Source organism: Mirounga leonina, unplaced genomic scaffold, assembly GCF_011800145.1.
Source record: "Mirounga leonina isolate KUSES-001 unplaced genomic scaffold, KU_Mleo_1.0 Mir_150, whole genome shotgun sequence".
Taxonomy (NCBI): Eukaryota; Metazoa; Chordata; class Mammalia; order Carnivora; family Phocidae; genus Mirounga; species Mirounga leonina.
The window spans coordinates 428,519-445,654 of NW_023270374.1; the positions used below are offsets into that span (position 1 = coordinate 428,519).

At 49.6% G+C, this 17,136-nt stretch overlaps 1 protein-coding gene across 3 annotated transcripts in view; it reads left to right on the plus strand.

The window, feature by feature from the left end:
* ABHD12 (abhydrolase domain containing 12, lysophospholipase) overlaps window positions 1-17,136 on the plus strand; it is a 101,543-nt gene that overhangs the window by 76,007 nt on the left and 8,400 nt on the right. For all 3 annotated transcript variants that reach the window (XR_004679415.1, XR_004679414.1, XM_035005718.1), the window contains exons 4-11: window positions 4,340-4,459; window positions 7,814-7,844; window positions 9,507-9,552; window positions 11,780-11,909; window positions 13,002-13,039; window positions 13,583-13,662; window positions 14,629-14,711; window positions 16,757-16,835. Coding sequence is in view for 1 of the 3 variants with exons in the window: in XM_035005718.1 (XP_034861609.1) it covers window positions 4,340-4,459; window positions 7,814-7,844; window positions 9,507-9,552; window positions 11,780-11,909; window positions 13,002-13,039; window positions 13,583-13,662; window positions 14,629-14,711; window positions 16,757-16,835 (607 nt within the window). In the remaining 2 variants the exon portion in view is untranslated. The remainder of the gene's footprint in view (window positions 1-4,339; window positions 4,460-7,813; window positions 7,845-9,506; window positions 9,553-11,779; window positions 11,910-13,001; window positions 13,040-13,582; window positions 13,663-14,628; window positions 14,712-16,756; window positions 16,836-17,136) is intronic.

The following is a 17,136-nucleotide window of genomic DNA, read 5'->3' on the forward strand; positions in this document are numbered from 1 at the left end:
CAAAGACTGTAATAAAAGATGAGGAAGCACACTATATCATCATTAAAGGTTCTATTCGACGAGAAGATCTAACAATTGTAAACATTTATACCCCTAACATGGGAGCAGCCAATTACATAAACCAGTTAATAATAAAATTAAACAACACGTCGATAATAATATAATAGTAAGGGACTTTATTATTTTTTTAAAAAGATTTTATTTATTTGACAGAGAGAGCACAAGGGTGGGGAGCAGGCTCCCTACTGAGCAAGGAGCCTGATGCAGGGCTTGATCCCAGGTCCCAGGTCCCTGGGATCATGACCTGAGCTGAAGGCAGATGCTAATTGACTGAGCTACCCAGGTGCCCCAATAGTAGGGGACACCCCACTCACTGCAATGGATAGATCATCTAAGTAGAAGATCAACAAGGAAACAAGGGCTTTGAATGACACACTGGACTGTACTTCATGGATATATTCAGAGCATTCATCCTAAAGCAAAAGAATACACATTCTTCTCAAGTGCACGTGGAACATTCTCCACAATAGATCACATACTGGGTCACAAATCAGGTCTCAACCAGTACCAGAAGATTGAGATTATTCCATGCATATCTTCGGACCATAATGCTTTGAACCTGGAACTAAATCACACGAGGAAATTTGAAAAAAAACTCACATACATGGAGTCTAAAGAGCATCCTACTAAGGAATGAATGGGTCAACCAGGAAACTAAAGAAGAATTTAAAAATTCATGGAAACTAATGAAACTTAAAACACAACTGTTCCAAACCTTTGGGATGCAGCAAAGGTGGTCCTAAGAGGGAAGTATATAGCAATACAAACCTTTCTCAAGAAACAAGATAGGTCTCAAATATACAACCTAACCATTACACCTAAAGGAGCTGGGGGAAAAAGCCCAGCAAATAAAGCCTAAATCCAATAGAAGGGAAATAATAAAGATTAGGCCAGAAATCAATGAAATAGAAACCAAAAGAACAGTAGAACAGATCAACAAAACTGGGAGCTGGTTCTTTGAAAGAATTTTAAGATTGATAAACCCCTGGCCAGACTTACCAAAAGAAAAGAGAAAGGACCCAAATAAATAAAATCATGAATGAAAGAAGAGAGATCACAACCAGTACCAAAGAAATATAAACAATTATAAGAACATATTATCAGCAAATATATGCCAGCAGATTAGGCAATCTGGAAGAAATGGATGCATTCCTAGAGACGTATAAACTACCAAAACCGAAACAGGAAGAAATAGAAAACCCAAACAGATCCATAACCAGCTAGGAAATTGAAGCAGTAAATAAAAATCTCCCAAGAAAACAAGAGTCCAGGGCCAGATGGTTTCCCAGGGGACTTCTGCCAAACATTTAAAGAATGAATACCTATTCTTCTGAAGATGTTTCAAAAAACATAAATGGAAGGAAAACTTCCAAACTCAAGAAGCCAGCATTTCCTTGATCCCAAAACCAGACAAAGACCCCACCAAAAAGGAAAATTACAGACCAATATCCCTGATGAACATGGATGCAGAAATTCTCACCAAGATACTAGCCAATAGAATCCAACAGTACAGTAAGAGGTTTATTCACCACGACCAAGTGGGATTTATTCCTCGGCTGCAAGGATAGTTCAGCATCCACAAATCAATCTGTGATAGACTACATAAGTCAAAGAAAGGCAAGAACCACATGATACTCTCAATTGATGCAGAGAACGCATTTGACAAAATACAGCATACTTTGTTGATTAAAGCTCTCCATAGTGTAGGGATAGAGGGTACATACCTCAATATCGTAAAAGCCATCTGTGTAAAGCACACAGTGAATATCATTCTCAATGAGGAAAAACTGAGAGCTTTTCCCCTAAGATCAGGAACACGACAGGGATGCCTACTCTCACCACTACTATTCAACATAGTACTAGAAGTCCTAGCAACAGCAATCAGACAACAAAAAGAAATGAAAGGCATCTGTGTAATCAGCAAAAGGAAGTTAAACTCTTTCTCTTCACAGATGACATGATACTTTATATGGAAAACCCAAAAGACTCCAGCCCAAAATTACTAGAACTCATACAGGAATTCAGTAAAGTGGCAGGATATAAAATCAATTCACAGAAATCAGTTGTGTTTCTATACACTAACAATGAGACAGAAGAAAGAGAAATTAAGGAATTGATCCTATTTACAAAAGCACCAAAAACCATAAGATACCTAGGAATAAACCTAACCACACAGGTATAGGATATATACTCTAGAAACCACAGAACACTTAAGAAATTGAGGAAGACACAAAGAGATGGAAAAACATTCCATGCTCATGGATTGGAAGAATAAACATTGTGAAAATGTCTATGCTGCCCAGAGGAATCTACACATTCAGCGCAATCCTTATCAAAATACCATCGCCGTTTTTGCAGAGCTGGAACAAACAATCCTAAAATTTGTATGGAACGAGAAAAGACCCTGAATCACCAGGGGGATGTTGGAAGAAAACCAAAGCTGGGGGCATCACAATATCTGACTTCAAGCTGTATTACAAAGCTGTGATCATCAAGACAGCATGATACTGGCACAAAAACAGACACATAGATCAATGGAACAGAATAGAGAACCCAGAAATGGACCCTCAACTCTGTGGTCAAGTAATCTTCGACAAAGCAGGAAAGCATATCCAATGGAACAAAGACAGTCTCTTCCACAAATGGTGTTGGGAAAATTGGATAGCCACATGCAGGAGAATGAAACTGGACCTCTTTCTTACACCATACACAAAGATAAACATGAAATGGATGAAAGACCTAAATGTGAGACAGGAATCTATCAAAATCATAGAGGAGAACACAAGCAGCAACCTCTTTGACCTTGGCTACAGCAAATTCTTGCTAGTTATGTCTCCGATAGAAAAGGAAACAAAAGCAAAAATGAACTATTAAGACTTAGTCAAGATAAAAAGCTCTGCACAGCAAAGAAAATAGTGAACAAAACTAAAAGGCAACCTACATTGTGGGAGAAGATATTTGCAAATGACATATCAGATAAAAGGCTACTATCCAAGATACATAAAGAACTTATCATCATCACCCAAAAAAACAAATAATCTAGTCAGAAATGGGCAGGAGACATGAACAGACATTTCTTCAAAGAAGACCTACAAATGGCCAACAGACACATGAAGATATGCTTCACATCACTAGGCATCAAGGAAATACACATCAAAACCACAATGAGATACCACCTCACACCAGTCAGAATGGCTAAAAATTAACAAGACTGGAAACAACAAATGTTGGTGAGGGTCCAGAGAAAGGGGAACCCTCCTACATTGTTGGTGGGAATGCAAGCTGGTGCAGCCACTCTGGAGAACAGTAGGGAGGGGTCCTCAAGAAGTTGAAAGTAGAGCTACCCTATGACCCAGCAATTGTACTACTAGGTATTTATCCAAAGGATACAAACAGTGATTTGAAGGGGCACGTGCACCCCAATATTCATAACAGCAATGTCCACAAAAGCCAAACTATGAAAAGAGCCGAGATGCCCTTCAACAGATGAATGGATAAAGAAGATGTGGTCCATATATACAATGGAATATTACTCAGCCATCAGAAAGGATGAATACTTACCATTTACATGGACATGGATGACTGGAGGGTATTATGCTAAGCAAAATAAGTCAATAAGAGAGCAATTATATGATTTCACTCATATGTGGAATTTAGGAAACAAAACAGAAGATCATAGGGGAAGAGAGGAAAAAATAAAACAAGATGAAATAAGAGAGGGAGACAAATCATAAGAGACTTAATCATAGGAAACAAACTAAGGGTTGCTGGAGGGGAAGAAGGTAGGGGGATGGAGTAACTGGGTGATGGCGTTAAGGAGGGCACTTGATGTAATGTAAAAATAAGTAAAAAGTTGCAGCTTAAATATATGGGTGTGTATGAGGGGAAATAATGTTATTTAGCTAGTATGTATTAAGCACTCATTCTGTGCGAGGCCCAGGTGAAGGCCTGGTGAGCGAGCCAGACTAGATCTTACCTTACAGAGTGTACAGTTCACACGGGAGAAACTCCAGCCCCACCCCCAACCCCTGCCCACCTGCTACCAGAGGGAGCTTCTGTGGCCCCGAGGTGCCCAGGTATAAGTAGGAAATCTACCAAGGCTGTCAGAAGCCATCACTCTAGCTTGGAGTTCTGAGTTATTTCTTCTGGTCATGGGGGCAGTTTGCCTCCCCAGCCCCACCCAACCTGCTCTGTGCTCAGTTGTGACTCTGATCCTCTGTCGTTCTGTCAGTAGTCATCCTCATCTGATCATGCCACTCCACTCTACTTCTGTTTCCAGGCACACTGTCCCCGCTGTCTGGTGGAAGGATGCCCAAGGAAAGGACCAGATGTGGTATGAGGACACCTTGGCTTCCAGCCGCCCTATCATCCTGTACCTGCACGGGAATGCAGGCACAAGGTGAGGAAGAGGAGCCTGTGTAGCATGTCCTCCCTGCAATGCTGGCCCGATCGGGTCTACTGACCCCCTGCAGTGAGGGAGTGTACAGGCAGTGGGGCTGTGGGTCATCCCAAGAACACAGGAAAAGGCAGAGTTTATGGGATTTGGGGGAAAGGGGTCAGGGTGAAACTCCCATGAAGCAGTGTTCCCACAGGCTCAGAGCAGAGCTGTATGCAAGGTGGGCCCAGGTGCAGTTTCCTTGGGAAACCACCCCACCCCCCATGTTAAGCAGATGTGGGAAGCTGTGTCCAGACACCCCTTATCTGGGGCTCGCACCTGGGTGGAATGGAGGAGGCTGTGTCTCTGTCACAGTGACCCGGATCCTCGGCCAGAGTGGGGTGTTGCCTTCCTCCTGACGACGTAATTTGAAGGGCAAAGTGAGGGCCAGTGACTTAGGGAATAAGGCTTCTCAGTGAGTAAGGTGCGGTGATTCCTCAGAGGGGTCGCTGTGACACTTCAGGACCGCAGCACCCCTGGGGAATGCTGTCTCCTGTTCACCAGCCGTGTGTGTCAGCCCCGTCTGAGGGTCGCAGGTAGGCATCCCCTTCTGGGGCGGAGGCACACTTCCTGGCAAGGGGCAGTGAGTGCTGAGAAGGAGTCAGAGTGACATCGAAGGAGGGCTGCTGAAAGCAGAGGGAGGCCAGAGGGACCCCAGCTGAGTGCACACAGATAAACTCATCCTCTCAGGCCGCCCCACCATGCTGTCAGGTTAGGTGATGGGTGTGAGTTCTCTCTCTCTCATCTGTAAGCCAGCAATGCCAGTGTGTCCTGCCGGGCTATTGCTGAGGCACTGTCTGTGACAGGCCAAGCCTTTGCTCAAGTTTATCCCAGATGCTTTTCAAGAGTGGCTTTGTGGGCGCCTGGGTAGCCCAGTCGGTCAAGCGTGTACCTTCAGCTCAGGTCATGATCCCAGGATCCTGGGATCGAGTCCCGCATCAAACTCCCTGCTCTGCGGGAAGTCTGCTTCTCCCTCTCCCTCTGCTGCTCACCCTGCTCATGCACTCGTGCTCCCTCTCTCTCTCAAATAAAGTCTTTTTTTTTTTTTAAAAAAGAGTGGCTTTGATGGTATGTCCTTCAGATTCACTGGGAATTGGCTTTGTCTACCCACATGGTTGGCCTTGTTCAGAAGAATCTCTGGGAGAGCAGCGTGGGTGAAGGAGGAGGTACATTTTCCAAACAACATTGTCTGAGAAGCCCCAGGAGGGTCAGTGTTGTTGCAGATTCCTTAGGGCGCGTGAGTGAGCTGGCAGGAGCCGGCAGGAGGCAGGGCTACTACAGGGCCCGGGTAAGGGTCAGCGGGGTGCCGTGGCTGCCATGGTGTGCTGGGGGTATGTCATTCTATAGGCAGAACCAACAAAGAGATCAATTAACAGGCCTTTGCGGGGGGTGGGGAGAGCAGCAAGCAGACCTTGGTGGTGTCGGGGCAGAGGGGCTCCACAGTGGACATTGCAGGAAGTCCAGGAAGTGTGGGCTGTGAGGATGCTGTGTGAGGCCGCAGAGCAGAGCGTTTAGCTGCTGAATCATGCATGCACTTGGTAGTTTGCTTTCTTCTTTGTCTGGGACTAGCTACAGTGGGTTTCTCTTCTGCTTTTCTTTTTTTTTTTTTTTAAGATTTTATTTATTTATTTGACAGAGAGAGACAAAGCGAGAGAGGGAACATAAGCAGGGGGAGTGGGGGAGGGAGAAGCAGGCTTCCCGCTGAGCAGGGAGCCCTATGTGGGACTTGATCCCAGGATTCTGGGATCATGACCTGAGCCGAAGGCAGACGCTTAACGACTGAGCCACCCAGGCGCCCTCTCTTCTGCTTTTCAAAGAGCAAGTGGTTATAACCACTCTGGTAGCATCATCCTAGAAATGAGAAAATTTTGTAGTTTACTGGGAATAAGGTTCAGTTAAGCAATGCCAGTCACATGGTGAAAAAGACAAAGTCTGCCTAAACTTCAGGTTTGAAGGAACACTGTGACTGAAAGTGTTGCTGCCCTCTCCCCTGTCCCCAGAGAGCCCCCCCGCCCCCAGCCTGGCAGGATTACAGCAGCCCTGGCTCCCCGAGAGCCAGTCCCCGGCTGCTGCTGTGCACTGTGTCACATGCTCAACCCCTCTTCTTTTTGCTCGAGGTAGGGAATTCAAACAACCTAGACAAGAGCCACCATGAATTTTTCCAAAGATAACTGAAAACATTTTTCAGTATTTCCTTCTGGTCCTGAAACTCATTCCGTTGTATTTCTGTGGCCGCATTGCATTGGTTTTCCTCCTTTGTCTCATCCCTGTCTCTCTCAGGGACACTCCCTGCCTGCCCCCCACCCCCCCAGCCCCAAACATACACACAGCAAAGTGGCCAGGATGCTCACTATAAAAGAGGAAAACTGCTAAAAAGTCTGGAGAGGGTGAGTTCACCCGCTGACATGCTCTCCTTCCTGAGGTGGCCCCGTCCCCACTTTGGTGTCTGTCCACAGTAATAGCCGACCAACAGCTGGACAAAGCATGAGAAGGGATAGGTAGGTAGTCCTCGGACAAAGAAGTATAGACACACGAAACAGTTTGGATGTATGAACGCCTGTTTAGTGTCTGTAATAAGAAGTGCCCACTCCACACTAATCTGTGGGTGCAGGGCTAGGAGATGGGCCAGGGCCCCTCTGAAGACGGCTGGACAGTAATTGTCAAGCTTATGATCACACACACCTTCCACCCAGCAGTTCAGTGTGTAGGAACGTATCCCACACGTGGAGCACACTTATGCAAAAGGACATCAGCACGAGCTGGCCATGGCAGTAAAACTTAGGTTCACAGCAGGTGGGAGAGGGCCAGAATGACTGCAAGATAAGGAAGTGTGAACCACCGCTAAAAAGAGTCTTGGAAGTTGGCTGTGAATTACTGAGTGAAAAGTGAGAGAAAGTAGAGTGCGTATGTCGTATAAAGAAGCGCCTTCACTTCTGCCTACTTGCTGGTCACCAGGGAGCTGAGGCAGGGGCTACGTGCTGGGCAGGAGTTGGGGGCTTGCTGTGTATCCTCTTGTGTCTTCTGCATTGTGTATTGTACCTATGTATTAGCTAGTCAAAAATAGAAGTAAGGCAATAATTAAGAAATATCCCCAAAATGCTAACACTATCCCTTGCTTGTCACGGTACTGCCAGAAACAAGCATGGAGCCACTATGATGCCCTGCAGAGGAGGTCACCTGTCCCCCAATGACCCTCCCTGTATGGACTTGGGGACCAAGTCACCAAGGACCCAGACACTCCAGTACTGACCCTGGGGCCGGCCTTTTTGAGAAGATGTGCTAACACCCATTCTTGTTTCCTTTTCCCTGATGCTCTAGAGGAGGTGACCACCGGGTGGAACTTTACAAGGTAGGTGAAGATGGCACACAATGTATGACAGAGGGGTGTCCATAGGCTGTATGATGGGGCAGAGCTGTGTACACGGTGTGGTGATGGGAGAGCGGCACGCACACAGTGTAGAACACGCAGAGTGGCATTCACAAGGTGTTGATGGGCAGATTTGTGTACAGGGGGTATATGAAGAGCAGAGTCACATACGTAGTGTGTATGAGGGGAGAGTGGTATCCACATGGCATAGGAAGGAAAGCTCATCGCCCAAGTGTTGTTTCCCACCTGCTCTTCCCAGGAGGCATGTATAGAGGGGAGTGCCTCCAGTACTTGTGAGAGGGTTGATCAGCATTGGCCTTTCCAACACTGCCTTCTCCATGGAATACTTATATAAGAAGCATATAATAATATATATAATATAATAATATATAAGCATATATAATAAAAGCATATAGTGCCTCCTATAATGCTGCCTCCAGGGAGAGCTGCCGAAAGCAGAAGGAATGCACTTTGGGGATCATCTGCCAGATATTGGCAGTTATATTGAAGGCATTTGAAATTGTTGTTAAATGCTGTGTTTCTCTTGTAAAACGAATGGAGAGCACCCAGGGCCAGGGAGCCACACTCCTGCCAAGTTGCAGGGTCAGGAGCTCTGCCACACTGAAGTCTCACCTTAGAACCAGATTCCAGGCTGACCTGGTAGAGGGGCCAGTGGGTCTCCCAGCCAGGCGCTCAGAGCTGGAAATGTGTGGTTGCCTCCAGGGCCATCTCCCTCAGCCTCCCCTCACAGGGATGGACGCCTGCATTGGCTAACCTGGCAGAGACGGACAGAAGCAAATGCAAGGGAACATCTGCATCTTGTGGGAACCACTCTGTCCCTCATACACTGAGGACAGGCGCTGCTATGGGCCATGGAGTGTTTGTGCCTCGATTGAATTGGATCAAGTTGGGGAGGGGGTGCGCTTGCAGAGCTGTGGTCCCCAGTTGAGGTTCGCATCTGGAGCAGCTGTGGCCCTGGTGGGGGCAGACTCTGCGGGAGGCTCAGGGCTGGAGGGAAGCGGCTGCCACAGGCTGCACTGGGGCCGGCGAAGGAGAAAGGGGCACACCTCCCTCAGGTGATTTTGGGGGATGTTGGTGGCTGGCCGCTTCCACATGGCTCTGGGTGCACCCCAGGAAGGCTCAGGTGGGGGCTGTGAGTAATCATCTAGTCCAGGAGATCACGTCATCTAGAGGGATTTTGTTTTTAATAATGGAAAAATTCAGCGAAAGCTTACAGTCAGAAATGCTAGGTTGCAGTAAGGATCCCGGATGCAGTCTCTGACCGTAGAGCCCCTCCTCCTGGGTCTCTGGTCTCAGGGTGTCTGCCCTGGGGGGGCTAGCTGTGAGCCTGTGGTCTGAATGTGGTCTCAGCCGCAGGAGAGCCGTTCTTTCCATGCCTCCGGGATATGGAAAGAACGGCTCTCCTGCGGCTGAGACGTGTGGGTTTTATAATGGGGAATGGGGAATAGTAGCGGCTGACATGTGGGTTTTATAATGGGGAATGGTCAGCATCATAACAGTCTATTAAGCTCCCACTGTGTGCAGGACACAAAGACTGACATCGGGCTGGGTTAGTAAGAGGCAAGCTGCCCTCAATCCAAGAGGTGTGGATTGTTGTCCAGGTATTTATTTTTCACTTTCCAGGTGCTGAGTTCCCTTGGTTACCATGTGGTCACCTTTGACTACAGAGGTGAGTTCTTTTGCAAGTGCGAGTCTGGGCTGTCGCACCGCTCCTGTCAGAGTCTGCTGTGCAGGCGTCACCCTGGGAAGCCGAGGTGGTGCCCTGACCTGCAGCAATGGCGAGTGTGGAAGTAAGGGGGTGAGGGGACAGAGTCCTCCCGTGTGTGTCCTGCAGGCAGACGAGGGGCATCCCTCAACAACGTTTTAAATGTAGAAAATACTGTCTCTTTTCTTTACTGGACTCAGACTCCCCCAAAGCTGGTCGTCGGACACGTTTTGTGGGCAGAAGAGCTGGTCTTGTTAAAGTTCTGAAAGCAGGAAAAAGAACTGTTAAGAGAGAAGGAAGATTCTTTCTTCTCCTTGACCCTCAGTACTTTTTCTTTCTTGAGTGAATCAGAGGGCTTTGCCGCTGAATAGACAGAGAACCTGCAGTTATTGTAGGCTAAAAACAGTGCACCTTAATGAGCCAGGAAAATACTTTGTACTGACCGGGAGCTGCCCTGTGAGAAGCATGGGCCTCCTATAGTCTCAGCGGCAGAGGTCAGAAGTCAGAGGGCTGCTTGGCCTGCTTGGCCTGACCTACGAGGGGAGAGTAGTGGTGTCAATACCCTCAGACCGAGGGTACGGGCGTCGTGTTAGTTTCTTCTTGCTGCTGTAACAAATTGCCACAAACCTGATGTCTTCAAACAGCACAGACTTACTATCTTGCAGTTCTGGAGGTCACAAGTCCAAAATCTTTAGCTGCTGGGTTAAAATCCAGGTGTTGGCAGGGCCAGGCCCTTCAGGACGTGCTGTGGGAGAATCCAGTTCCCTGCCTTTTCCAGCTGCTCAAAGCTGTCCTTGTGCCTCAGCTCATGGCCTCTTGAGTCTGTTTTCTGACCCTGACTTTGGTCTTCCTCTCTCACTTGTCCAGTAGACCATTGTGATTACTTTGTACCCACGCTGGTAAGCCCGTAATCACCCATGTCATAGTCCACTGATCAGCGCCCTCATTTCCTTCTGCAGCCTCAGTCCCGCCCTGTGCTTGCCACATAATTTAACATATTTACAGTCTCCAGGGATGAGCACACAGACCTCTTGTGGGGAGGTGGGCGGTGGTCCTGCCTGCTGCAGGGATGGCTCTTTCACAGAAGACTATTTGCAAATTCTGGGTTGGGGAAAACTACAGATCAGGATCTAGAAAGTAGTTCACCCACTTATCCTTTTCTCCATGCTAAAAGGGTTTTCTGTTCCTGCAGGTTGCTAGAGACCTCAGGGTGATAGAAAGAGCGGCCTTCTTCCTTGTTTACCTCCTTGTGCTTCTACCAGGAAGTGAAATCCCTCGGTTCTCCTCAAGTCTCTGCATTTCTAAGCTCCACTTCTCCCAGTCTCTGTCTCTGTGTCCCTTCCTCCTATCCACACCCTGAACCTCTCAGGATGGCCTTGTCTCTCACATAGTCCCTTCCCTCATCTGGCATCTGGGACGCCCAAGGGAGGTGGTTTATTGTGCCCACTAATTGTGGGTTTTGCTTATGCAGCAGAACTGGCTCTTTCTAAGCCTTGTGGTGCTTTCAGATCATTTGATGATGACTCACTGCTGAGTTGCTAGAAATGACAGTGGCACTTACCCTTTCCAAGAGCCTGGGGGGAGGGCCCTGGGGGAGGATGCAGTCTGAGGCAGAGATGGTTAACTTTTCTCTGCTATTCTAACAGCCTCTTCTCTTTCTGGGTCAGAGTTGCCTTGAGCCTGGAATCTTGCCCCCACCCCCAGCTTGACTCCCCACATCTGTCTTTAGCTGGGCTACAGCTGGCCATGGAATCCAAACTGGGCTCAGGGACCCGCCCCCAGGAATGCTCCTATTCTGCAGGGGCTCCTGGGTAGGCTAGGGTGTCACTGGCCCTTCATCTTGGGCCAGCTACCAGCAAGCCCTAACGGTTGGGGAATTTGCTGTCCCATCTGCCCACAGGAGTCTGTGGGTCTGACTGCCCTGTCTGCACAGTTGTTCTTTGGGACTTAGATAAGGGTGTATGGATGGCTGTCTGGGTTCAGGGGTTGTAGCTGGCTGAGGAAGTAGGAGAAGTAGGAGCAGGCTTGTCCAGACACCCCTCGCATAGGGTTGTGAATGATGGTGGCAGAGACTTCTGTTGCCCAGGACAGGCCTAGGCTGCCTGTTGAGAAAGGAGAAGATGAGCCTGCCCCTCAAGAGGTTCCGTGGGCTGGGTTTGACTTCCTCCTCTTGCTGCTTCTCCCCCGCCAGGTTGGGGTGACTCAGTAGGAACGCCATCGGAGCGAGGCATGACGTATGACGCACTTCATGTTTTTGACTGGATCAAAGCAAGAAGTGGAGACAACCCCGTGTATATTTGGGGTCATTCCCTAGGCACTGGGTGAGTTCACAGCATGGTGGATCCATGGGGAAGCAGGTCTTCATGGGGCGTTTCACCAGGTCCCTCCAAAAGTGCCCTCGTGGCTTCTGGATCCCATGACACCATGAGTCCCAACAAGCCTTGTCCCTCATTCCCATGGTGGGGGCAGGGGATGAAGTGCCACAAAAGACCATGAAGAGCTTGAGCTACTTTAACTCCTCAGCCGAAGAAGTGACCTAAGACACACACACAGGCAGCTGTGGGGTGGCCATGTCCCTCTGCAGGGAGGAGGGGCACATCTCATCTCAGTCCCAGGGTGTGCCTCAGGGAGATGTCCTCAGAGCAGAATGAGACTGGGCACTTGGGCTTTGCATTGCCTGGCTTTGGCGTGCAGGTGCTGGCTGGCAAGCCTGAGGGCTGGGCTTTGATCACATGCAGACTAGGGACGACTGTGAACAGCTTGGCCACTTAGTCTGTACTTGGCTTACCAGAGAACTTAGGGGAGGCAGCAGTGGGTGGTTCCCTTCTTACATCTGCCAAGATGGGGGAGGCAGTTTAATATTCCATTTGGGGCTGCCTGAATCGCTTCTGCTGATGGAAGGTTGAGAGTGTTTCTAAAAGGAGTGCTGCTGTCAGTGCCCGGAGTCCCGAGGCCTTCAGCAGCCATCTCTTTTCCAGCGGCCTTTCCTTTGGGTGCCGTGGCTGTGGCTTCTTCCTCCCCTTGCTGCTCGCCTTGGATGGCATGTGGCAGTTGGGATGGGGCCTGCCGGGAGAGTGAGCTGCGTGCCTACAACAGAGAGGGGCCCAGGCAGAGCGGGGAGCAGGCCATCCTGCCACAGCCATCTGCATGGGACCTGCCCAGTGTGGTCCTGGGACGGCAAGAGGCCCGGGGGCTGTCGTTGCCATCCTAGTCGGAGAGGGTGGCTGATGGCAGGGGCAGCAGGGCCCAGTCACGGTCCTGAGCATCTTTGTCCACACCCTTCCCCAGCCCCAAACCCCACCAGCCGCTTCACAGATCCCACAGCTTCTCTGGTCATTTACAAGACTAGAACACTCTCATCTCAGACAACTTTGGTCGTCATTCACCTGAACTGTTTCTTCCTCCCTTTTCAGAGTGGCAACAAATCTGGTGCGGCGCCTCTGCGAGCGAGGTAGGAGCTTGTGTGGAGGTGTGAGTCCTGGTTGGGTGGGCATGGGCCCCTCCTGGTCCCAGGGCTCGGGCGGGGCATGCAGCATGTCTGTGCGCACACGCCATGCCCCAGGCTCCGCTGTGGGTTCCTGGGAGGTGGGCCCTGATGGACGAGCAGCACAGCAACAGGGCTTGGTGTCATCTCGGAGCCCTGTGGGCTGGGCCTGGAGGCCAAGGTCTGGGTAAACCCCCAGCAGACCCCAGCCTGTGTTCCCCACGGGTTCTCAAGCAGCTGGGAGAGCCTTATCAGGGCTGGGCTCCTGATACACAGCTTCAGTAAATGTGGTTCTTGGGAGCAAATCACAGCCACCTGAGAGTCCCCTGTGTGGGCCCTTCTTAGGTACCTACCGTGCAGAAGGGCCTGTGGGGCAAGGCTGGCTGGGGGGTGGGGGGAGCGGCTGGGGGGGTACCTGGGATCCACAGTCCAGTCTGGGGGACCAGTGTCTCCCACGGGCATCCGTGGGGGCTTCTTGTTCACCTCACAGCCCCCTGTTTATTTATCTAGAGACACCTCCAGATGCCCTTATATTGGAATCTCCATTCACTAATATACGTGAAGAAGCTAAGAGCCATCCGTTCTCAGTGGCAAGTACAGATCTTATTAAAAATTGACTTGTTTTTATTATTAAAATAATTACTATCAAGGTAACTCTTAAGAAAATATAAAATAAAAATTAATCCTTGTTTAGTGCAGGGCACTGGCCTGACCACAGAGCTGCCTGGGAATTTTAAAACTCTGCAGTCAGGCGGAAGGACGGGTTCACAGCTGGGTTGTCCAGGGACAGCAGGACCCCTGGGAGGCCTTGCGTCTGAGGTGTGGTTTGCTGACCTGGCATCCTTGCCCCGTGGGGCTCAGCCCAGGTGGGCAGCTGCTGTCTTGGCTGCTTCCGCAGACATGGACCCAGTGGGCATCCCTGCTCCCTGTCCGCATGGATGGTGCTCAGCAGCCAGGCTCTCCCAGTCGTATCTCCAGGTGACACCCCAGGTGAACCCTGGTGGGGATCCCAGGGTGACTGAGACCCTCCTCACCTGCCAGGATTGAGACCCTCCTTTTACAAGCTGGGCCCAGAGGGGGCTCCTCTGTGTCTTCTTCTGTCCCACTTCTTTTTGGCTGGCCACCCGTTCTGGGGGCCTGTGTTGGCCCCCCACCTGACCTCATGGTGCACTGTTGCAGACAGGAGGAGTCCTCTATAGTCTTACTTCTTTGATGTTGCTTTACCCAAGTCACATGGACCCCTGTTTTTCCAGGGGTGGAAGCCCTTGCATCTGTGGGAAGTACGGTCTCTGAGCCGGTCCTGCCCGGCTGCTGCTGGGAGCTGTGGGAGCCCATTTTGTGGGCAGCCACGCGTGGCCAGTTCGGAAGCCTCTTAAGCACAGAGTCTGGGGCAGCGGGGCGCCCCAGCACAGCTCTGGTGGGGCCTCAGGTCGGTCCACTTGGAAACTGGGGAGACTCTTGGGCACTCAGCACCCTCTGTCTGAACCCTCGACCTCAGCCTTCTCTGTGGCTGTTTTAATTGATGCTTCTGCACGTTGTTTCCATGTCGCTTTCAGATATATCGATACTTTCCTGGGTTTGACTGGTTCTTCCTTGACCCCATTACAAGCAGTGGAATTAAATTTGCAAATGATGAAAAGTGAGTACTCTGCTTACCTCATTTTTCTTTTTTTTTTACTATATTTTTTTTAAAGTTTTTTTTAAAAATTTTATTTATTTGACAGAGAGAGACACAGCAAGAGAGGGAACACAAGCAGGGGGAGAGGGAGAGGGAGAAGCAGGCCTCCTGCCGAGCAGGGAGCCCGATGTGGGGCTCGATCCCAGAACCCTGGGATCATGACCTGGGCCAAAGGCAAGATGCCCAACAACTGAGCCACCGAGGCTCCCCAGTACCTCATTTTTCAATTTAAAAAAATCACTGAGAACCCCCAGGACTAGTCACCTTAACCAAAAAGGATGGAATTCTGCATACTGGGGTTCTTCTCTAACCATCAGACCTTCGTAAAGGGCAAGTCAGGCCGAGAGCTGCAGCCGAGAGAGAAGGGATTGGAAAAGGCCGTGGTGGCATGAAAGCAACAGGAAGACAACATGTCCCTGTGGTTGTTTTATTTGAAACTTGTCCATCAGAATCAGAATTCCTGACAGGTTCTAGAGCAATAAGGGGACTATTACTCAAACAATGACACCGCCTCAGCCGTTTGATTTCTGTTCGGTTGTAGAAAGATGTTACAAAGTTCACTATTAAAAATATTTCTAGGGACACCTGGGTGGCTCAGGCAGTTAAGTGGCTGCCTTCGGCTCAGGTCATGATCTTGGGGTCCTGGGATCGAGCCCCGTATCAGGCTCGCTGCTCAGCAGGGGAATCTGCTTCTCCCTCTGCTTGCTTGTGCTCTGGCTCACTCTCTCTCTGACAAATAAATAAAATCTTAAAATATATTTCTATTGGGGTGCCTGGGTGGCTCAGTCAGGTGAGCGACCAACTCTTGGTTTCGGCTCAGGTCTTGATCTCAGGGTCATGGGATCTGTGGGGAGTGTGCTTGAAGATTCTCTCCCTGTGCCCCTCTCCCCCCAAAATAAATAAATCTTAAAGTAAATATTCAGTTAATATTTAAAAATCTACACTCTGGAATAAATGTGAAAAAATGGAATATTTTTCCCTTTATTTGTTTTGGTTCTAAAAATTGAACAAACTAAAACTGAACAGACATAAGCAAAAAACCTGATTGTTTATAAATATTGTTTTGGAACTTCAAGAATTATCTGAAGAAACTGGGTTCCAACAGCAAGCACACAGTGAGTGTTGAGGCCCCCAAAGCCGCCTTTTGGCCCTGCTCCCGGCGGAATATTGAGGGGATGGCAGTATTTCACCCATAGGAAGTCACCAGGCCCCACTTGGGTAGCTCTAAGATGACAGCATGTGAACCAGGCCTTTTCTAGAGTGGGCAGGGTTAGGACAGACCACTTACAGTGGAAATCCTGAAAAGATGGGCTGTTCCGCTGTCAAAGTGTGACCCTCGCAGCAGAAGTGCTCCCCGCTAGAAGCAGAAGGCAGGGAGAGAGTGCATGTGTGTGCTGCAAGCAGAAGCACAGGTCGCCGGACGGGCTGGGTCCGTGGGGTGGCGAGCCTCCTGGCCCAGGTCCTGCCCGGTGCCGGGCTTGCTCAGGGAGGGCAGGCCAGACACTCTAGGGCCTGTCCAGTCCCACAGCCCATCCGTGGTTTGCTGGTGGGTTTGGATCATGTGAACCTATTGAAAATGTCGACTTATTTGTAAACGTTCAGGGTGACCTTAAATGTCATTTTCAATGAAGACAGGTTAGAGGGTGTGGGCTTTTTTACCAACACATTTCTAGTGACCTTCATTTGCAATTAATTTCTTGGGCCACCTCTGTTATTGGGTTTGTAAATATCATTCTGTAACTTTTAAAGAATAGGTCTAGTGGCAAAAATAATCATTTTCAATTTCCAAAAAACACGCAGGGGCCTGATTTGGTGAATGAATCGATCTCTAGATTTGACTGAATGGTGGTAGAAACATCTGAGGAATCTGCTTATAGTTCTCTAGTGAAAAGCCAGTTGAGTTCTAGCTGTTGAGCACCATGATGAAGCCCCCACTAAACCCAGGTGGGCCCAGAGACCCCAGACCTCTCCCCGGGGCCTTGGTCCAGTTCCATCTCCTCCCTCAGTGTGAAGCACATCTCCTGCTCGCTGCTCATCCTGCACGCTGAGGACGACCCGGTCGTGCCCTTCCAGCTTGGCCGAAAGGTGAGAGCCAGGTGCCAGCCCTAGGGCGGGTAGGCATCTAGCCGGCTCCCGTTCAGGCCGGGCCGGGCATCCGCGGGTGTGGAGGGGTGCTGCTGCTGCCAGGTGCCCCTTGTGAAGAAGAGAAGCATGGGGGAGGTCAGCAGCAGGGTCGGGGTGGGGGCCAACAGGTGATGTCTTATCAGCAAAGGTAAGTTAGAGGGTGTGGGCTTCTTCACCAGTACATTCGATGGCAAGAGGAAACATGAGAAATAAGCAGATGGCTCCCGGTCCCTGTGCAGGGGTCCTGGCCTGACAGAGACTT